The 22,621-nt window shown below is 36.5% G+C and overlaps 2 protein-coding genes across 2 annotated transcripts in view; one reads left to right on the top strand and one right to left on the bottom strand.

The window, feature by feature from the left end:
* The window catches only part of LOC308668492 (uncharacterized protein), a gene marked incomplete at its 3' end in the record, with an annotated part of 620,085 nt that overhangs the window by 147,294 nt on the left and 450,170 nt on the right, over positions 1-22,621 (top strand). The gene's annotated exons all lie outside the window — the stretch shown is intronic.
* The window catches only part of GAS2 (growth arrest specific 2), a gene marked incomplete at both ends in the record, with an annotated part of 117,512 nt that overhangs the window by 78,968 nt on the left and 15,923 nt on the right, over positions 1-22,621 (bottom strand). Inside the window, one exon of the mRNA XM_081314877.1 lies at positions 15,778-15,899. Within this exon, the coding sequence (XP_081171003.1) occupies positions 15,778-15,899 (122 nt within the window). The remainder of the gene's footprint in view (positions 1-15,777; positions 15,900-22,621) is intronic.

Below are 22,621 nucleotides of genomic sequence, written 5' to 3'. Positions count from 1 at the left end.
TTACATAAAACATTTTTAGAAGGCAAAGATGCCCTCAACTTCTGGTGACAACATAGCCACAGTCACACAGGTTTTTTCCTGCCAAGTGGTTTGCCCCAGCCTTCCTTTTAGGTGTTTTAACTCCCTAATCATGACAATGTACAGTAGCTCTAACACTATTCAGTGTTCTGCCATCTAACCAAGTCTTATCTTACTGAATTTCAAATCAAAAGGCTGATCAGATCTCAAAAGAAGTAAGTTGTAGGCAAAAAGTATAGAATTAACCACTTTTCAATTAATTGAATTAATCTCCTTCTGCTTTAAATATGGAATCCTGAACCCCAGACCACCTAACCTAATATATTACCATATATCCAGTGGTGGGATTCAGCCAATTCTCATCACTTCAGCAGAACCAGTGGCTAATTTTTTGTTGCCCAGGCCCAGAATGGACTTCTGGAAGCAGCATCCACACAGAGAACCTGTTGTTCACGTATTTGAATCCCACCACTGCATATATCTAATGGATTAAAAGTGATAAAAGGCAAGCAAGCAATCACTTTAGCCTCTATAGTAAAGAAGATGGTTGTCTACTGATACAACATATGGTTGTCTACATGTGCCTGGCTTTGAACATGATAAAATTGGTAATAATGTTTTGTTTTGTTTTGTTTTTTTCATTTTCCCTGGCACAATGGCCAACGGCACCAAGAGGTTTCTTTGTAGAATAAAGTGCAAATAAATTAACTCATTACATCAAATAAATTTGTGAAGCATTTTGTTTCAGGGTTAAAATTCATTACAAAAATCTCAGGTCTTTAAAGGATATCAATATTTCTCAGAACTAACAAACATAATCTATCTGCCTAAGATCTTTTTTTGCAGTATATTCCAAGTATAAAAACAAAATCTGGAGAATGAAGGATGCATCACCAAGATAATATAATGGAGAGCTCTAACTTCTCATAATCTTCCATTTAAATTTAAAAATCTTACTGGCTTCTCAGAACTGATGTAGTTACTTAGTTCTGTCTTGGTCCATTAACCACTTAATTTTAAGTATAATTTCTTAGGAATTTCTATAAAGCTAAACCTAGACATACATTTATGCTCTGAGCTGTGACACCATGAATAATCTAGGCTCCTTATGTTCACAGTCTCACATTACAACCCCCTAAGCAATTACAAAGTTATTGGGCCATTTTAAAGTACTTAAGAATAACATGACAGTGATATATTATCATGTCTCCAGTCAAACCAGAATGGCATCACTTTCTTTCTATAATTAAAACAATACATAGTATTTCCTTTTCTTTAATGCAGAACAGGTAATTTCACTCTCAAAATGATTCGACTATAGTAAGAAATCAAGTGAAAACAAAACGAAGCAAATTTAGCATTTAAGGGAGGAACTTTATCCACATATCTGTAGAAAAAATCAAATGAGTCTGGATACTTGCCAGTAGTGAGAAGTTTAATTTGTAGCTAAGGGTCATTTTACTCATCACCAAGGCAGACTAGTTTTATTCACCCAATGGAATAATGGAACAATTGCTTTCCTACAGCTTAAATCAGGGATGTCAAACTTGCAACGTCACATGACGTGTTGCGACGTGTCGTGACTTTTTTGCCATTACCGACAATGGGGTGGGTGCAGTTTTGCTATGATGCATTCGGCCCACAGTTTGACACTCCTGGCTTAAATGATATTGTCTAGCATCAAAGAAAGAACAAAAGATGGATAGATTCAGTTGCAAAACACAATGGGTAAATTAAGAAATGGGTTGTCCTGAAACTTGTTTCTTCTCATGCACATTTTAATCTTAGATGGCTTGTTCAAAGGGATGACACTGAGTGAAATCTTTGACATTTAAAATATTGAATCCTATACTGTACTGCAGTATTTTATATCTTTGTTTCACATCTTCATTCCATGTGGACAACTTGCTGTTGGATCATAGCTGAACCTTGTTTGTTCAGTCCATGAAGTCCTTGTAGAGAAGTGCAAAACATTTCATAGTGAAACTTCATAAAACATCCTGTTCTGGATGCAACTGCTGATCTGCATACTAAATACATTGTTCTGAGTTCAAAGCACTCATACTCACAAACACTACACACACCCACACCCACACCAAGGCAGCTTGCTTCATGCTCAAAATAACACATCTGAATTCAAATGAAACAGTTTGCAAAACCATGGTTATATTTAACTTGCTGTTAAATCTTTTATCAGCTGCATCATGGGAACAATTTCATGTTTTGCAACAAATCAATCATCTTAGTAGGGATTACTTGGGACATTCCCCCTGTTAATTTCTCCTCCTCCCCTTATCAGCAATCTTGTTCATTTTAATCTATCTATCACTTCCTTCATAGCAACCACTGATTGCTGTTTCCTCCTATTATCATAATCTGGATTAGGTTTGCAGAGTGAGAAGGTAAACATTCCTGTCTGTGAGTCAAGTCTGAGCAAGATGTCAGGGATAAGCAAGATCTCATAAATTTTGCTCTATTCTTTAATCCTCAATAAATGGAGATAAAACAATGGAAGCTCTAATTTTTTTAAAAAAACTGTACTTATAGATGATATTGATGGTGATTGCCTGTCCAATGGTGGAGCTCATTTTGTTAGCAGCAGTACTGCCTTCCAATAAAAGGTTTGATGTTCACATTTTATGAAGTGCTCAGTAAAAGCCTCCCTAGCACCCTTTCACATTTTTGGCTGACCAAGTTACTCATACTGTAGAAGATACAGGAAGTCCTAAAGATGTGACTGTTCAAAGTTATAATAGACTTCCCTGAAGTTGATTATGACCCAGGTTCAAAATTCTAATGTTTGCCCCATCCCTGATCGAGGTCACACGATGCACTTCAAGTGCAATTGAAATACATGGCTGTTTGCAGTATCCCACAATCATATGACTTAGGTTTACGATGCTTTTGCCAAAAATCATCATTTATTTCTGGAGGGGTTTTTTGGCAAAACTGCACCCCTAGCACATCACTGGTTTTGCTTAATGGCCATTGGCATTTACTTGGCCATTGGCATTTACTTAACCACTGCACTATCTATCCCTCATGTCCTGGAACAAACTAAAAGAATGTACAGTGTTGTTAAAATAACACTGTAACATACATCACTTTGAATTAACATTTGATCTTTGAGCTACTTAATCAAATTGCATAATATGGCTTGTCTTTTTTTTTAAGCCTTTTTGGTTGGCTGGCTGCGGGTTCCTGCTTTTCTAGCAGAGGCAAAAGGCAATGTTCATTATTAGCCCTCCTTCACATTTCTCCTTCAAAAAGCAAAGTGGTGAAGTAGTTGGGCTGAGAGAAAATGACCGCCTCAAATTGAATAAGTGAGCAATCATGGCTAAGAATGGATTTGAAATTGGCTCTCCTGATTAATAACTCATTGTTAGCTTTATTGAAATGACAGCATTTCAAGAAATATTTACAATTTAAGAATCAAGCAAAACAGTCTTATTAAATGCAAGTATTTTATTTCAGTTAGAGGGTTTCCATTGCTGACTTATGTCCCTCTGTTTCTGTGCACGTGCTCTTGTGCTTAATTACTTCAAAGTATCCGTGTTCCTTCCTATCTGCTACTCCAGTTCTTTCATATAATTCTGCATATATAATTTCATCTAGTTTCTTTCCATAAACAAACCTTAGTTTTTCCCCAAGGATTGAAATTATTCCAAGTAACAGTTAGATTTCCATATGTGCTCCAAAGAAGTATATTCATGAATTGACAATGATCCCTCCAGAAATATTGCACAGACAAAAGTGTAGAAACACATACACAATTCTGCACACTACCCAGCTTCTCTTATTTTGTTGAATTTCAGTGAAATCACTTTAGATTTTTTTTCCTTAACAAAAATGTGCCACACTGACATATGTATCTGTGTATATGTTAAATGTCTATAAATTAACATCTCATTTGCAAATCTTCCATCTGGACAAATCATGTATACATGTATATATTACTTCCCTAAGCATATATTTATAGAGAGAAAGAGAAGAAACCTCAGCTACGCAAGAATAAATTTCCTAAAGGGGATGAAGGGAAATATATGTGTCCCAGGATATTGCAAGATCCAATCTGGGTCAGTCACTGGGACCAGACGTTTAGTCTTCTTTCAGATTCGTTCTGGAGCCCATCCTCAGGAAACTTCTCTTTATGATAGAATAGATCTATTTAACCAACTGGCTAAATAGTATTAATTTGAATGTCTGTCCATTCCACCTAATTATGCAGGCTTCATTAGCAACATCCGTTCTTCTCTCATCACCATCACGTCCAATAATTATATAGTATTTGTTCACTCTGAAAGGCTTCCATTATTTCAGTAATGTAATAAAAGCATTTTTCCAATATGGCTGCTGGAGAACTTTCAACCATGTTACCTTGCAGATCGTTCATCGTAAGCTGCACTACCTATTTGGCTCCAAAAGGACACCTGGCAACTTCAGATTTGCATGTAAAACTGCAATGGTAAGTTCGGCAACAGGTTCAGAATTTCTCCAAATTTCAATTTTCCATTATTTTGAGGGAGGAAGCACATGAAAATTATACTGTGAGCTTAAACTGACTTAATCCAATTTAACCAAGAAAACTTCTGTATACTCTCAGAAGGAAAGAAGGAAGCTTACTCAGTGCCTAAGAAAGTAGAGATACTTGGGACCATTATGTGAATATTAAGTAAGTGACTCCTATTCTGAAGGACTGCAAAAACAATAGCTGAAGATCCATTTTTAGGTACTCCTCGATTTACAACCACAACAGAGTCCAGACTTTATGCTGCTAAGTGAGAAATTTGTCGAGTTTTGGCCCATTTTACAACATTTGCCGCATTTTGCTACATTTAAGTGACTGACTCACTGCAGTTGCTGAATTAAAGTAACAACATGGTTGTTAAGTGAATCTGGATTCCCCATCGACTTTGCTTGTCAAAAGGCCACGACAGATGATCCCATGACCCCAGCACACTGCAACCATCATAAATATGAACCAGTTGTTTAGTAGTCAAATGTAAATCACATGACTATGGGGGAATGCTGCAACGGTCATAAGAGTGAAAATGGTCATATGCCACATTTTTTAGTGCCGTTGTAACATCAGTCACTAAACAAACAGTTGCAAGTCAAAGACTTCCTATACTTGAAAGGGAAAAAATGCTCAGGATTTAAACTTTGGAACTGATACAGATATTTGGGGAGGGGGGTGTCTATGTAAACAATACATGATTTCTTTTGTCTGCCACAAAACAACATATCTCCCACTATCAGATTTTCTGAACTTTCTGCTATTAAATAGTTATTGAATGCAGTAACTTTGAACTTATTTATTTATTCATTCTTACTTACATTCTATTAAATACTCCCTAATCAACAGCAGACTCACAGCAGTTTATAATAACAAATTCAGGGTTCAGTAAGGATTTCTTGTTGAAATGGGTATATCACAGTCTCTTCTAACCCTAACCCATCCCACGAAGTGGTACTGTCAATTTCCTTTAGCTAGACAATTATACTCCTACTGCTTCCAAAGGAGTCCGAAGAGGCAAATGACCAGAACGCAAATAATAAGAATCAGGCTGGAAAATATTCTGCCCAGTCCATCAGAGTTCATTGACTAAAAATAATCCATGTGTAAACATTTCCTCCACCAGATCCCATCCACAAGGAGTCAAAGTTTTGGTGAATTGGAGTTAATTGGCAACAAAGTGGTTGTGGTAAACACACATGGTATTTACCTGTCTCATTTTTTCCCTAAGAAAAATGTAGCAACCATAAAGAAGTTGGGTGGCAAAACAATAAGGAAACAGAAGTAGAGATACTTCCCCACTGGGGAGGTCCAAACTTGAGCTTGAATCCATGATTGGTGAATTTTATTCTTTGTGTTTCTCCACCAGCACTCTGAGATTTTCTTCTCCTATTTTATCTCATAGAGTTCCTTTAAGCAACCAGGATCAAAGAACAGAGAGATGATTGACTGTAATCATACTCAGAGCTCAGATCACCTCTGGTGCTAAAAACTAACTAGATATTGCCAAACAAGTTTCTGAGAAATTGAAATGGCCATCTGAATCTGTCAGAATACATGAGATGCCTGAAGCAAACAGAGATATCCTGATAACAAGTCATTCTTACCTGAACTAGCAAATGATCTGGCCACAACAAAGATATAGATGTTATGCTCCCTGTTTACAGACCATCATCCAATAACTCTGAGGGGAAAAATAGATTTAATATATGATGGACCAGAGATTACCTAGAGAACAAATCATGGCAATTATGAAATCTCAAACTCTCTCAGTCTCAACCTTAGGAGACTTATGTTTGAGGCTGAAAACATCTAACAATATAAGGGATGGGTTCGGAAAAAGTAATTTTTTCTCTCTCATACTATATGAAACCAAGGGAAGGGATAGGAACTTGGCTTTGTCTAGTTATATGATGTGGCTTGCCCACCTTCACTATTTAAATACATTTTTTAAAAAAAATCTTTTATTTCCTTATCCTAAATTATGTTCTGATTTTTCAGAGTCTCTGAAACATGGATGTAACTTAATAGGCAAGATAAAAATACAAGCAGTGTTATTGTCTTATGAAAGAATCGTCTTGTCCAGATGGATTAACACCTGTTAACACTGTGTTACACCCTCCCATTTCAAATCATACATTAGAAACATCTTTGCTCCAAATTTGAAAAAGAAAATTTTCGAGAGGCTGGAAGACCTTATCTGTGCACAATGGTACTAATATTTGAGTTGATATTACTGGTAGCAGGAGGAAAGTATAATGCAATTTTAGCCACTCATTCCACGATTCACTTTTCTTGCATGCATATATGCATACATATGTATATACGGATAGTATTTATGAATTGCTATCTTTGGAAGGATTAGTTAATCCCGTAGTGTTAAATTTCATTTTCTGCTGATTTTGGATCAAAATAAAATATGTTTAAACTTGGTCTGAAAATGCTACTTTACGAACAGCAACTTTTATGTCATGCTATCTCAAATTGTGAGGGGGAAGCTACCTGTCTGGAAGTATTCCAATACAGTAACAAACTCTCTCTCCAAGGACCCTTTCAGCTCTATTCTGATTGATTGATTGAAAAATAAAATAAAAGATGTTATTATACCTATCATCTATTTATCTGGGATAGCTTTCATGAGCTGCTCTTTTTCTTAACTAGAAATTGGCACAAGTGATATTAAGAATCACTACTATTATTGGTTCCTGTGCACTGGCACATTGTCCAGCCATTTGCCTTCTGCTGCGTTTATTGGCTTAATGCCCTTTACTAGGTTTGTGTTAATAAATTAAATTTATGCTATTCTACTTGGCCTGCTGTTAACACTCAGATTCTAAAAAAAATTATCTCATGAAGCTGTTTTTTGTTATCTGATGCCAATTTTTATACCTGTCACCAGATATAAATGGCACGATCTTTTCCCAAACTGAGCTAAAATGCTCATGTAAAATACTACATCAATGCTTGAATGTTAGAATTATACACAGACACCCATTTTGAGAGCTAGAGACAGAGTCATTTCATCTTCTGCTTTACAGTATATCCTTTCATTTCAGAGCCTAGAGGTTTTTTTTTCTTAGCAATAATACCAGAAAGGTAATCCATCTTTGGGTACAGTTGGAATAATCCTTGAATATTATCCTGATAACTACTAATGCACATGTTATTTGAGTTTAACTCTTCAAAACACATGTGTGCACGCATTAAGATTATTTAGTGATTTCAAAGTAATAAGGACTCTATGCATACCACACATGCCTTGGTGCTTTAAATTTATTTGTACAGCTGCAAAATTCTCAGATTAACTATCTGTCAGGAGAAGTAAAATATGGTCTGGAAAGTAAGGAGATGAAATCCAAGACACTGGGAGAAAAATTACAAAATGAACTTCTGCAATATGAATTATTTCTAAAAGAGAGAGAGAGAAAGAGAGAAAGAGAAACTCTCACACTTTCTGGAATAATAACCTGTAGTTGGAAGACAAGTATATCATTAGACCATAACCTGGATAGTTCCAGCCATTTAGTAATAGGCAGCATTTATTGACATAATTGTCACTGAATCTCCTTTTCTCTTAAATCTGCTGGAATATAAATTTGCTCATAATGCAAATACCACACAATGTCCCAGAGGCAAGTCTGCAGGCAGGAAAAACAGAACTGCAATCTTCAAGAACGATCATTCTGTTCCCATGGAATCAGCCTGTCATTAAATCCTCAGATTTTAATGATTGTGTAGTCTTGAAGCAAATTAAGATTATACATTTACATACCATGTTTTTATCATTCTGATTATGTCAGCACATATCAGCTATGTGTCATTCTTTTATTGCATTTCAACAACAAAAAAAAGGTTTATTTTGTTGCTTGTTTGCATATTTTTAAAGGACTGGAGACTTAAAGTGTGGCAGTCCATTTAAAGTGTCTGGACTAATTTCTGAAACATGTATAAGTATTCAGATATATATCCCCACACATCTTAGAAAGAAAACAATCGAGCACCAGGATAGAAAAATAAACAGTTTAATATGCAAAACACTTAGCTTTCATTGGCCAAACTGCCGACGTTGTCAGAACAAGAATAGGAAATCTGGGAGTTTGCCTATATAGCCAGCTGCTTTTGCAACCTGCTCATTGAGCGGGCACCCCACCCCCAGTCCATGGAACAGTACCGGCCCACAGCATGCCACACAAACAACCATGCCACACAAACAAGCAAAGCCCCCTCCAAGAGATGCAGGCAGCACAGAAAACCATGCACTCTCTGGTCCGTGGAAAACTCTCTCTCCATGGAACTGGACCCTGGTGCCCAAAAGGTTGGGGACCTCTGTTCTAATGCATATGATGCCCCATTAATATCTACCAATATTTAAAACCAATATAAGAATTAAAGTAATTGACAAAAAGAAAAAGAAAATAAGACAACAACCAAGACAAAAAAAATTACAAAAAGGAAAACTGTATAGCAGTTTTACTAAGTAAATTCAGGAGGGAACAATAGATAATATAAATAATTCATGACACAAAATGTATCTCTTCTATGAAACAAATCCATTCTGAAAAGGAAGGTATCCTCCTAGATTCCCAAAATAGGGAACTTTAAGATGGCCCCTCAGAAAGCCTTATCAGCAATCAATAACAAAGAGATGTTAAAATGCTTCAATTGACTTTGCCTCAGAACACTGACTGGATAGCTTGCTTGCTGCAAGCTGTAGAGCAGGGGGTCTTCAAACTTGGCCCTTTTATGACTTGTGGACTTCAACTCCCATAATTCCTTAGCCAGGCTGAGAAATTCCAGGAATTGAAGTCCACAAGTCATAAAAAGGCCAAGTTTGTAGACCCCTGCTGTAGAGCAATACACAATACATTTTTTTTCAGTGGCAGCCCTGTCCTATAACTTCAGAAACAGGCTTACAGGATTAGAAATAATAAACAATTGTCAATAACCGTAGGATAATTAGGATGTGCCATCAAATTGTTGTCAATTCTTAGCAACCACATGATAATTTTTCTCCATGATCTGTCCCTAACCTAGTCCTTCAGTACATCCAATGGTATACTCACTGCTACTGTAAACAAACCTATCCACCTAATTGCTGGTCATCCTCTTCTTCTCTTTCCTGCCATTTTCTCAGCATTGGGGCCTTCTCCATGGCCTTTGCATAATATATCTGAATATATATCTGAAGTAGGATCATTTGAGCCTAGTCACATCGCACTTGTGTCAGAAGCAAGCACTAAGGTGCTTCTGGGTTGAAAGGATTAGCCGGTGACATCACCAATGCCTGGGGGTACCCAGTTGGGGGCTCCTTTCATGTCACCAGCTGGAGCAAAGGATGGGAACTCACCTCGCCCTGTGGCAGCACTCAGGTCTAGAATGCAGGCTTGCTAATCTCCAACCAAGTGTCCTAAGCACACAAACCACTGTGTTCTTATTTGAGCCTGGTCATTTTTGCCTTGAGTGAGAACTCTTAACCCAGAGTTCAGGATCCATTGAATGATCCATTTCTTTGTTTTCTTGACTGAACACAGTATTCTCAGGAGTCTTCTCCAACAGGGAAGTTCAGAAGCATCCATCCTCTTTCCATGTTGTTTTTCCAGTGTCGAACTTTTGCTTCTATAGAGTGTCACAGGGAACACATTGCACAATTCTAATTGTTAATAATCATAAGATCCAGTCTGACCCATAAGATTTAATCTGATATTTGGTCACTCTGCCCAATATTGATTGTCTTTAAAAGAAAGAAAAATACTAAAGCAGAGGTGTCCAACCTTGGCAACTTTAAGACTTGTAGACTTTGACTCCCCAGCCATCATTCCAAAGTTGAAGTCAACAAATCTTAAAGTTGCCAAGGTTGCACATCCCTATGCTAAAGCTTACACCTGGCATCCTTCTCCATATAGGCCGTATATTCAATAGCTGAGCTGTAGTCTTTTTTCCTAAAAGAATTCCTCTACTTGTACTTTGTTTTAAATCCCTGATCAGTGCACCATGGAGTATTATATGCTCTTCGGTGCTACAAGTTATTACAGAAGAAAGACTATGGGAAAACATTACCTGAGTAAATTGGATTTTCTTCCCAATGTTCAATTTAAAATACCTATGGAATTTCACCTCAACACTGATGTGATTGTATTATATCTAAGGAAACCATAGACACGCAGAAGGCAGGAACAACATTGCATGGTTTATGCAATTCTAACTTTTGAAAATTGGAAACCATTAAGCCGATGGAAGCCCAACTCTTCCCAAGTTGTATGAAATTGTATTATATACCCAAATTGGTAAATATAGGTAGTCCTTGCTTAGCAACTATTTGAAGTTACAATGGACCACCCTAGAGCTATTTATGACCAATTTTCAAAGCTCCAATGGTCATTCCTTCCACCATGATGTTTGATGTTTTTTACTGGTATCAGGTCTTTATTTTCAGATATTTGCTTCACAATTGTAGCATTTGGTTAATGACCCTGGTGTTTGCTTAATGACCACCTCAAGAAAGGTTGCAGAAACAGGTGCAGTGATGACTCAATTAATGACTGCCACAAATTATAACCATAACTCTGGGCTCAATTATGGTTGTAAATCATGGACTACCCATAATTAACATTATGATGATCATTGTAATAGCTATCCATACATCAAACACAGAATTCTATATGGAAGTTCAAATATGCAGATTAAGTATGTGAACAGCACAGAATTTCAACAAATGGCCTGAGATACAGTAATACGTTGAGAGTGTGTCATAATGAAAATTGAGGACATATGTTTCCTGATCAAGAAACAAGCTGAGAAGGGAGTGGGTGGGGGAAGGCACCATAATGCTTGGAATAAAAAAAATCTGGAAATAATTTACACAAAAAACATGAGTATGAATAGAGATACATTGTCTTTGCTATTGGCAAAGTATCCCGCCTTGCTAGAGAAAGAGATTCAGGCTCTTTTCCCAGCAAAAATGCATGTACACTACATGACTTGCACAAATTACATGCACCAAATGTGAACTCTATGCTATCCCAGATTCTTTACAATAGGATTCTTTATAGTCTTGGGCTTTCCATATCCAGCCTTTTTGGAAACTATTCTCATGGGTTTACATCATGGAAAGAGCCATGCTCAAATTGATTCTGACAAGACCAGAATAGTTTGTTGCATTCCATTATTTCGAGATGAAAATAATGATGTGCCCTCATGGCCTCTGAAAGCTTGTCAGTAACAGAGGAAAGTTGCAAAGGAAGTCTATATTTTTCCTCCCCTTTGTCAGAAGAGATAGAACCTAGCAGGACCACACAAAGTGCCATATGGTGTTCATCTTACTGACACTGAAGGGTCCTCATTGCATTAGTCACTCCAAATGAGTCATTGTGTGAAGATGAAATATGAGTGTCAACAAAGCCCACTGTAGTTTTCAGAGATAATATTTTGTTCTAAATGAGAAAATGACCACAACCTCTTATCTATCTACCTCACGATTTTGATCCCTACAAATCTAATCTTTGGTTTTGCTGACACTTTTTTATCCTGTCAGGGTACTTGCACAGTGGGCAGAAAATCAACTTACATAATGAGGAAAGAAACAACTACCTGCTACATTTTTTCCCTGTCTTGTTTCTGGAAAACTGACAAGGAAAAATAACATCACACCTACATTTTGCTGTTAGAATTGATACTATTTATTTTTAGATGAACATACAACAGCACACATTTTTCATTATGCTGCCTTAAGAGATGTTGTAATGTAACCAGTATTAAATCTGAAATATAATTAACATAGACTGTCTCAAATTTATATTTATTTGCTTTGAGTTGAGAAACTGTCATTATAAAAACATCTTTTTGGATAATAGTTATTTTTCCCCTAAACACCTACCTCTCAAAGACTTTCTGCCAGCCTTTTTAATAAAATATGAGCCAATCCAAGTATCACTTTAGCAATAGCAATAGTACTTAGATTTATATACCGCTTCATAGTGCTTAGCAGCACTAAGCAGTTTACAGGGTCAGCATATTGGCCCTAACAATCTGGTTCCTCATTTTACTGATCTTGGAAGGATGAAAGGCTGAGTCAACCTTGAGCCAGTCAGCATTGAACTCCTGGCAGTGGGCAGAGTTAACCTGAAATTCTAACCACTGCACCACCATATTTCACTTCAGTTGCATAGATGGCCTCTACCAAAAAAAAATCCATTTGGATTGTAATTATCCACCACTGTGGTCATGTCTCAAGGAACATACTCATACTAATAATGCTGCCTAAGGAGATGTGTGACTGAGGCATAAGGTCTTGCCCCATGAACTATCCAAAAAACATCCTAAAATTATTTTCTCTACTTGGTACCCTCAAAATATTTCAGGGATATTAATTCACCACCATTCTTGACCATCAAGTTATGTGATGTTTGAACTACACCACTGAAGTAACACTTGAATTAATCCTGGATGAAAAACCTGCTTAAACTGCAGGCAATTTCAGTCCATCCCTACCAATATTCACATGTACATGTGGATTGCAGTGTGATTTTAGCAGATACAGTAAACTGAAGAATGAGCAGGTTTGTAACAGAAGTTGCATCAAGGATAACTGCACAAAACAAGGTAGAACTCTGTTCTTCACATTTTTCTTGACTTCACTTAATAATGTGCACTCAGTTGACTCATTTTTCTGCATTCACACAGCACAGTAAACTATTATGGTTTGGATTTCACACAATGCACTAAGCAAAAATGTGCTTGATTAATGTGAGATTGCTTATATAAAATTTGTTTTATATGATTGCTTATATAAAATTTGTTTCGTATTTCTGGTCGATATGAGTCACTTACTCAATCTCTACAATATTATCAGAAAAGAAGGAATCCCTTTGAGATTCATCTTGCAATAAATTCTTAAGCTCTACTTCGAGAAGCATGATTTGGCACCAGAAAGAAACCAGAAAGCTCCCATTATGTGAAACATAAAAGTAATGTTTCATTTATTTGGGGAAATGAAACAAAGACAATAATCATCAATGAATTCTGATGGAGACATGCACTCTGTTGAGATACGTATAAAAAAAATGACCGATAAGCTTTCAGTTCATGGATTTACTTTATTAGTAAAATCTTCATCTCTTTTTCTCTTTCCTTCTTTCTAACCTCTTCTCTGCTGTCTGCCTCCCACTCACTCAGCTGCAGTTTGGCTGTTGTCCCCAGCAGAGATCCTCTGGCAGCTGTTTCCTCTTAAAAAACATTCGGCCTGCAACCTACCTTCAGAGTGCCTTTATCACTTTTAATAGCAGCTGAAGTGTCTTAAAGTTTCCAGCTGCCAGCCACATCTTCACGATAGCAGCAGGACCTGAGCTCCATTGTGACTCTGTCGTAGCAGATACAATATTACCGGTATTCTGAATGAAGTGAAACTCATGCTTTGGAAGAGCATTACAGAATCCTTTAATATGTTAAATTCCATGTAACAGCACTCTCATATAAATGCTCTTTTGCGCTAAGACTTGCATTTTCCAGTTGTGGAGTTTTTATAGCTTGAAGTTTCTACCCGAAAAATAGCACTTATGAAAAGGGAAACATGCCTTGGCAAACGTTGGCAATGGTGCAATAAAAAGCTGTTATGCTGCCTCTTCTTTTCATTCTTGAGCTATGCAATGTGAAATAATATGCTTGAACTCATGCTCTCACTCAGATTTGCACAGCATTAGGGTGAGGTTTTCTGCTCTCATTTGCAGGACATCTACATTACCTTAGGAAAGAAACTAGCTTCTGGAAAGAGGGGGAAAACTTCAAGAAAGAAGGGAACTGCAGATTTATCAGTTATTCTATATTTTCATATTTTGGCCTAACCCCCCCCAAAAAAAACCAACAACCCCATATCATTAGACCAATTTTATCTAGTACAGGGGAAGGCAACCTTGGCTCTTTTATGACTCATGGACTCCAACTCCCAGAATTCCTGAGCCAGCATGGCTGGCTCAGGAATTCTGGGAGTTGAAGTCCACGTCATAAAAGAGCCAAGGTTGCCTACCCCTGATCTAGTGTTTATTGATCAATTTGATCTAGTTCACCAGCCTAGAAACCAGGAGACTGTGAGTTCTAGTTCAGGGGTATCAAACTCAACGTCATGTGATGTGTCATGACGTATCGCAACTTTTTTTCATTGCTGGCAAAGGGGCGAGCACAGTTTTGCCATGATACATCTGGCCTGTGGGCCAGCAGTTTGACACCCCTGTTCTAGTTTCACTTTAGACATGAAAGCCAGCTGGGTGACTTTCTTGGCCAATCACTCTCTTTCAACCCAACCCACCTTATGTAGTTGTTGTTATGAAGAGCGAGAAGTATTAGGGTCCATTTGTGCCTTGAGTTATTTATAAAAGCAATAAAGGCAGGAAATAAATAAAATAAAACCCATCAAAAATAAATAAATGCTACTCTAAATAATAAAGCAGCAAGAAATTATCTCAATTTTAATTTATGAGACAGAAATAACCATTTCAGGGGAAAGCAAGTGTGATTATTTGCAACAGCCACCATAGTTTGATGTGACCACATCCCTGTTCACTGGACTTTCTCCTCCCCTTTCATCTAGTTGATACTTCTTACAGATCAAGTCATAAAGTATCGTTTAGTGTCATACATAAAATACTGATGGAGCTCAGATTAGGAGCAAAATACAGCTTTGCCTGGGGAAGATCCTATGTTTAATGTTTGTAATTTCTACTTTTAAAAGACCTCAGGCCATAGAACTGGAAAGGCTTCCCCAGATACTCTTACAAAATTATTACCGTTGCTCAGAGAAGGCCATACTAGGTCAGAGTACATTCAGAAAGAGAGCTAAACATCACTGCATCTTTTCTACACCCCACCCAAAATTGTAATTAAATTGTATAAATTGCTTCAGCTTCTTTGGTTTATTACTTCTGGTATGCAATTCCACCAGGGGAAGATTAATGCAGGAACAGGTGTTCATATAATCTCTAAAACGCTCATTTATTTGGTTTTATGTTTACCCTGACTTTGCACCAATAAATGGCATTGAAGACAGCCATTGATTAAACACTGAGTCATGATTTCCCATTAGATTATATGTAACCAGATTAAGGCAGCCTTCACCAGCATTAGTAATTTTGCATATACCAAGTGAAAGGCAGCTGAAATAAATCATTAGTTATTGTCACTGAAAAGATTGAAATCATAAAAAATAACCAAAACTCCTTACATACATGTACTTTCCTAAATTAAGCTAAGTTTACCTTTCCAAATTTGATTTCAATGCAATTTTCTTTAAATTTCTCCTGTAAAGTCTCTGCTAGCTGACAGAGCAAAGCACCATTATCCAATTTCTCCATGAAGGATTCAGCTGTTATTTCTTTTCCTGAAAAAGACACAAAAGGAATATCAATCAGCACCAGCATTGTGGATTATTCACTGTGTGGAAAAACATGATTGCACTGTGGATTTTGTTTGTATCAAATTGTGATTGCTCCCTGCTGAAGAAATAGATCCCACGTTATACATCACATACTCATTTGTCCTTAAAAAGAAAGATGGCAGAGACTTTATTGGAAGAAAGCTATTGTCAATGAAGTCAAAACTTATTTAATTTCATGAATGCCAATGTACTTCCCCCACAGCATTTTATGGTAACACTGAAGAGAGTTGTTCTAAAGTTTAAAAAACATGTAGCCAATGTAGTAGCTTCACATGGACTCTTCTTATAAATGCAGATGACTGCAATGCCAAATTGGCTGAAAAGATATGTTTCCATAATCTAAATTTAGCAGTTTTCCTTTAGGATTTGAGGAGGATGACATTACCTTAGACTAGAGCACCAGTCAAAAGACGTATGATTAAACTTGAGAAGATATTGGAAGCAACAGCCAATGGATTGGATGTCATTTACCTTAATTTTATTTATTTATTTATTTATTTATTTATTTATTTATTTATTTATTTATTTATTTATTTTATTCCATTTATATCCCACCCTTCTCCGAAGACTCAGGGCGGCTTACAAGCTTAGCAATAGCCTTCATTCTATGTATATGCCTGCTTATTAGGGCTTTCGGCCCCCCAAGCGGCATTATTACAAAGTCAGCTTAATTGCCCCCAACAATCTGGGTCCTCATTTTAGCTACCTCGGAAGGATGGAAGGCTGAGTCAACCTTGAGCCTGGTGGGACTCGAACCTGCACTAATTGCAGGCAGCTGGTGTTACTTAAGGAGGCATCAGCCCACTGCTCCACCAAGGCTCTTAATGAGCTGGGGGATGAGGATGGTGGAAGTATTCAATACTTTCTGGAGCAGAAAAAGAATATTTTGCTTATTCATGTTTAATAAATATTATAGCTCTATTTAATCTTCACAGTTATAGTTTCCTACACACTGGAATGAGGTTGCCTCTGACATCTGGCTGGCTTCCATTCTGATAGCATTCCAAAGGGCCTTGAAGATTAGCTGTTCTTTTAGACCTGGGCATGGGTGCATGAAGCCCCTTGCTGGATATTGGTTGTATCTGTTCTTTGTGTTGTTGGCAGGATTCATCACCTTTTCTGTTTTAGTTGTATTCTTTCTTTACTTTTCTAATTTATCTTCTATTTTTATTTTGTTTGTACACATTGTGAGCTACCCAAAAAAACATCCTGGAGTCAGATAGCACCAAATTGAATTTTTATTGATTGATTGATTATTGGTAAACTGTACTTAATAATGCTAATAACACCACTGATAAAATTACCATCAGCAATTGCAAAAGGTAGGAAGGATGCATACAGAAGAAGTGCAAGACAGTAAATATGACAATTTTGGGGGGGGGGGGAGAAACATATTTAACTTTTTATAAACAGCAATGGATGAATACAAAACCAATTTAAATAAATAATAATGCATTTATAAGCATTTATAAATAAACACAGCCAGCTGGAAGAGGACAATTGGCAGAAAGAAACCCAGAAGTTCTTTGTCTCTACTAAAAACAAAGAGACAACTACTTCCACAGCCTCTAGATTAGCTCAACAAAATGCCCTGGAGAACAGGTTCTGAGTAATGTGTATCCCAGAATGGCACTGTCCTTCAGCCTTTTATGGTAAAAAAGATAAATATCCATCAGTGATAACTGGTATGTTATGCTTCTATCCCTCATTCTTGTCTCCAGTGACAGACTATCTGAAAACAAATCATTGCAAACAGTCACACAAAATTGCCTTATCCATTTATTGCATCTTGATCATTTTTGATCTTCCAAGAATCTTTTTTTTATTAGATAAGATAAGATAATCTTTATTGTCATTTTTTTTACTTTGGGCACAATGGCACACATCAAAAATGAAATTTAGTTGCCTGCTCTCAAAGTGAAACACATACATGACACACACCTAAAACATACTACATACAACATATATATAGCCCCACACCACTACATATACGTAACAATAAAATATTAAATACTGTCCATCTTGAATATATAACGGAAAGAGGAAACCTGAGAGTTCACAAAGTTAATGCTGTATGGAATGAAACTATGGTTGAATCTGGATGTTCTGCTCCGGACACCATGAAGGATACTTTGAAGGATATTTTCCTGCAAATACCTAGTTTGCATCAAAATAGGGATGCAGAAAAGCACTGCTCCTTCTATTACAGAATCTATTCTGTGCCAGACTGCCAGAAATGCTTTTGTAAAATAACTGGAATAATTAGAAGGTAGTTATTTTGTTTCTTTTCATGGCCCTCAGTGGACAGAGATGGGAGAAGACACAGAATTATTATGAGGATACTTTATGATTTCCACAAATGCATTTATACCCCGCAACCCAAACAGCAATCCTAAACATCATTTGCCTGCAGAAAAATGCATGAAGTGTTGCCACTCTAATTTACTGCAGTTGAAACTCTCAATGCAGTTTGGGAATGCTGCATAAAAAGCCCGAATCAGAATTCTCCGGCATTCAATATATATCTTCACAATTCACTTCTTTCAGCACACTTCCATTTCTATTTTAAGATAACCATGGCTAAAACTCTGCCTAATCTTAACCATGTCTATTGCAGTTTCTTAACTTGTAATTTAAATAAGCATGTTTCCAGAAAACATAAGGATTAATTACAATTTGATCTGGTGCACACATTAGATTGCTGTATAGTGTGGGTGCTGGTATGTATCCGATTGTATGCAGTATATATTATATATAATATTCCTTCCAGTCACTGTTGACTGCTGGGAACTGCCTGGATTAGTTCCTGCTGTTTTCTTGGCAAGATTTTCAGAAGTGATATGCCACTGCCTCCTTCCTAGCGATGGGAAAAAATGATTAGTCCAAAGTCGGCAGCTGCCTTCATACCTAGGGTGAGTCTAGAACTCACAGACCCCCAGTTTTTAGCTTGGTGCCTTAATCACTACATCAGATTGGCTTTCATGATGGATATACAGGGTTTGGTTTTCTTGTTTATAAACAATAGCCTGTTGTATATTATTGTTTTACTACTCCAATCCAGTCTTTATTAAGTTCGGATGACCCAGCAACTGTATTTAACCTAAAACAGGGGGCGGGGAGAGGTTTAAAGCTCCTAATCCTAGCTGTTCTTTAAAAGGTCTATGGAGATTCTCAGTCAGACTTGCCTCAAAAGTGCTTTTTCAAAAGGCAACTGGACTTTTTTTTCCTTGAAGAAGAAGGGGAAAAAAAGATTCATCCATAAAGTAAGAAAGTACAGCTGACTCTTACATTCAGGGCTAAATTCTGACATCAGGATTTCTTAACAAAACAACCTCATCTATGCAAACTCAAGAAAGACTAATAAAAAAGCTCCCTCAAATCCCCAAACAAAAATATCTTTTTTCAATGAGGCCTGAAGGTTTCAAGTTTGGTCATAGTAAGGAATCATGGCTTTTTGTATTTCTTTAATTTAATGTCTCAGTTGGCAAACTGTTACATAATTTTGTTCTCTTTAAAATTATAGCTTGCCCAAAGCCTAAGACCAAAACCTAAAGTGTTATTATCATATTGTGGAGTTTACAGAGTTTATTTACTTGCCACTTATAAGCTTATACAACAAATCAAAACCTAATTTAGCAAGCTTGACATTTAATTTATTTATCAATTTACTTGTTTAATACTGAAGTCTGAGCATTATGCAAAAATATGAAATGTAAAAAAACCCATTTTCAGTATCTAATGAAGTATATTAAAATTGAAGCCATAATTAAAATCTTGGTCTTTTAAGATATAAAGTTTGTTGCTTTTGCAGACATACAAGGCAACACACTCTAGCTTTTCTTTAATTATGACAGAAATATGATTGCATTATAGTTATCACATTAATTTCTAATGCTTGATGTATAGTGTACATAAGTTTTCTTGAGTAAATAAATTCTGTCTCTTATACAATAGTTGCTCCCCTTTTTCCCCTTCCATCATAATAGAACAAATTTATAATATTTGAGGGTAGAATACTATAAGTGAGTTTCATTTAGCACAAATGTTGTTTATACCTTGAAGCATGAGTAAAATGGTCATATGATATCTAATTATATCCTGTTTCATGATTTATGGTTCTGTCCTACTTCATTGGTTTATTTTATATACCCAAAGTAAAAAAAGTTAATCAGATGCTGAATGAAATGCTGTTAACCACCACAAACCTGAAAATTAAAATTAATGAATTTTGTTTTCGACGTCTATACCTGAAAAAATAAGTCAGCTACATCAGCCTTCAGTATACAGACTCTGAGCTCAACAAGGAACATTTCTTTATGTACAACAATCACCCTGAAATCTAAGAGACTTCAACCCTATCAAAGGTCTAGTGAAGTATTTTGAGATTATATTGTTCTCTTTTATGGAATTGCAATCCTGCCTCCAATATCAGCACTCCATACCCATCTAACTCTGTCCTGTCAAAGAGGACATATGAAAATGAGCGACAAAGTTTTTATAATGGCACGCTGATAACGTATTGTGACATATTATGATGTTTTTTGCCTTTGCAGAGCCAGGATAGGGATGGCCTGTGTGTGATGCATCTGGCCCACAGGTCACCAGTTTGACACCCCTGCACTAAGGACCCTATATATGATGATGAGCAACAAGCTAATGAATTACTGAAAACCCCCAGCATTTAGCAGTGTTATTTCCATTTCTCATTTAATAGTCAGATGCAAAGGAAAGTGACATAGCTAGATCATGAGCAGAGATCCTCCCATGGGGTTATTTGAGAGCTGATTTACATACAGTAGTGGCCAAAATTGTGGAAACCTTTTGGGAAAAGTGTATTTTTGAAGTTTGATGGCTAATAACACCACTTTTTTGTAGTAGTACATAAAATTATATATCAATGGAAAGATAATTTAATCAAGAATGGAATGCAAAAAAGTTTGTTCAATTATCTGTATTGTGTTCTATGAAAAGTTATAGCCAAATAACCAGAAAAAGGAAGCACAACTTGCTTAGGTTGATATCAGGTAGCTTTCCTTCATCTGATTGTAGCCAATGAGCATGAGTGTTTAGAGAGCCAATCAGGTGTCATCTTCTTTTGGAAATGAACCAATCAGATCACAGTAGGATTCAGTTATTGATGTCATGTATTGAAGCTGAGAGGAGGCCATTTGTCAGTGTGTTATGTGATCGCTATCAAGTTAGTTGGTTTTTTTGTGTTCTTTCATTTAGTAAGCTTGTAAAATGTAATAAAATTAAAATAATGATTCAAAGAGTTGATTGGTTGCCCAGAAAGCAATGTAAAATAGTATTATTAAGTGAACAAGGCTACAGTTATAAAGAAATTAGAAGAAAAATTGGTGGAAACCTAACCAAAGGTGGCATTTCTACTGTACACTTTTCCCAAAAGGTTTCCACAATTTTGGCCATTACTGTAGAGTATGCCTGTCTGCTTGCTGATTGGCATTACTTGCTAGCACAAAGAAGAACAAACAGGATTAGTTTCACTTATTCAACACACATCCCACACATACAAGTTCTATCAACTCAAGGGACTGTTTTGCATGTAAGAACCCTGTTTCAAAAGTGGGAGAAGTCATGTAGAAAATGGATGGGGCAACTTTAATTATTTACTTTATTATTAAATTGTATGATTTAATAGGGGGTTGACATCTTTTATCAACATTTTATCAAAAATGTTTTGACATTCAGTTCTGCTGATCCTGGCTGATCCCACAAAGGCTAAGCAGAATCCAACATAGTTAATATTGGTTAGGACAGGCATGTCAAAGTCACAACGTCACGTGACGTTGCGCGACGTATCGGAACTTTTTCCCATTGCCAAAAATGGGATGGGCGTGGTTTGTCCGGGATGCTCCAGTCCGCGGGCCGGCAGTTTGACACCCCTGGGTTAGGAGAAACCAGAAAATCCCAAGGCAGTGGGCCAAAATGGAAGTCAATGAAATACCTCAGAAGAAGGCAGTGACAAATCTTTTGCCTTACTGCCATGAAATGACCATGTAGCCACCAGGAATCAGTCCTGACTCCCAGAGAAAATCTTTATTTATTTTATATTTGTTTATTTTATTCAAAATAAGGCTTTTTATATTTCTTCAGCAGAGCAAAACAAAAACATATGAATAAAGGAAAACACCAGATTAAGTGGGACCAACATTTTCAACCATATTTTTCAGGGTGTGCATGAGTTAATTGGTGAAACAGATCCCTTGCAGAAATTTATTTTTTTCTCATTCAAAATTCCTCCCAAAGGGAAAAAAGTGTCTCATTTATTATTATTATTATTATTATTATTATTATTATTATTATTATTATTATTATTATTATTATTATTATTATTATTATTATTATTATTATTATTATTATTATTATTTGGGGGGGGGTGGGAGAGCAAGAATTAAGTTTGTAATGACATGCATTCAACTTCCTAATCTCACTAGTCCTAAAATAGGTTTGAAAATTTTGGCTCTGAATATTTTGGAAAGACCTGGGCATGGAGAGATTAAAAAAAATATTGTATTTTTGGGGCTTTTTCTGCAATTTGTTAATAATATGATTTCAAATTAGAAAAGGCTACTAGATTAATAATTTCACAATAGCTAGAGCTCCACAGATTTTTTTTTAAAGTCTGCTTGCAAAAATGTGGCTCT

This window comes from Vipera berus, assembly GCF_964194415.1.
Source record: "Vipera berus genome assembly, chromosome: 1".
Classification (NCBI taxonomy): domain Eukaryota; kingdom Metazoa; phylum Chordata; class Lepidosauria; order Squamata; family Viperidae; genus Vipera; species Vipera berus.
The sequence above is the reverse complement of the archived record's forward strand: the minus strand, read 5'-3'. Positions and strand labels throughout refer to the sequence as shown.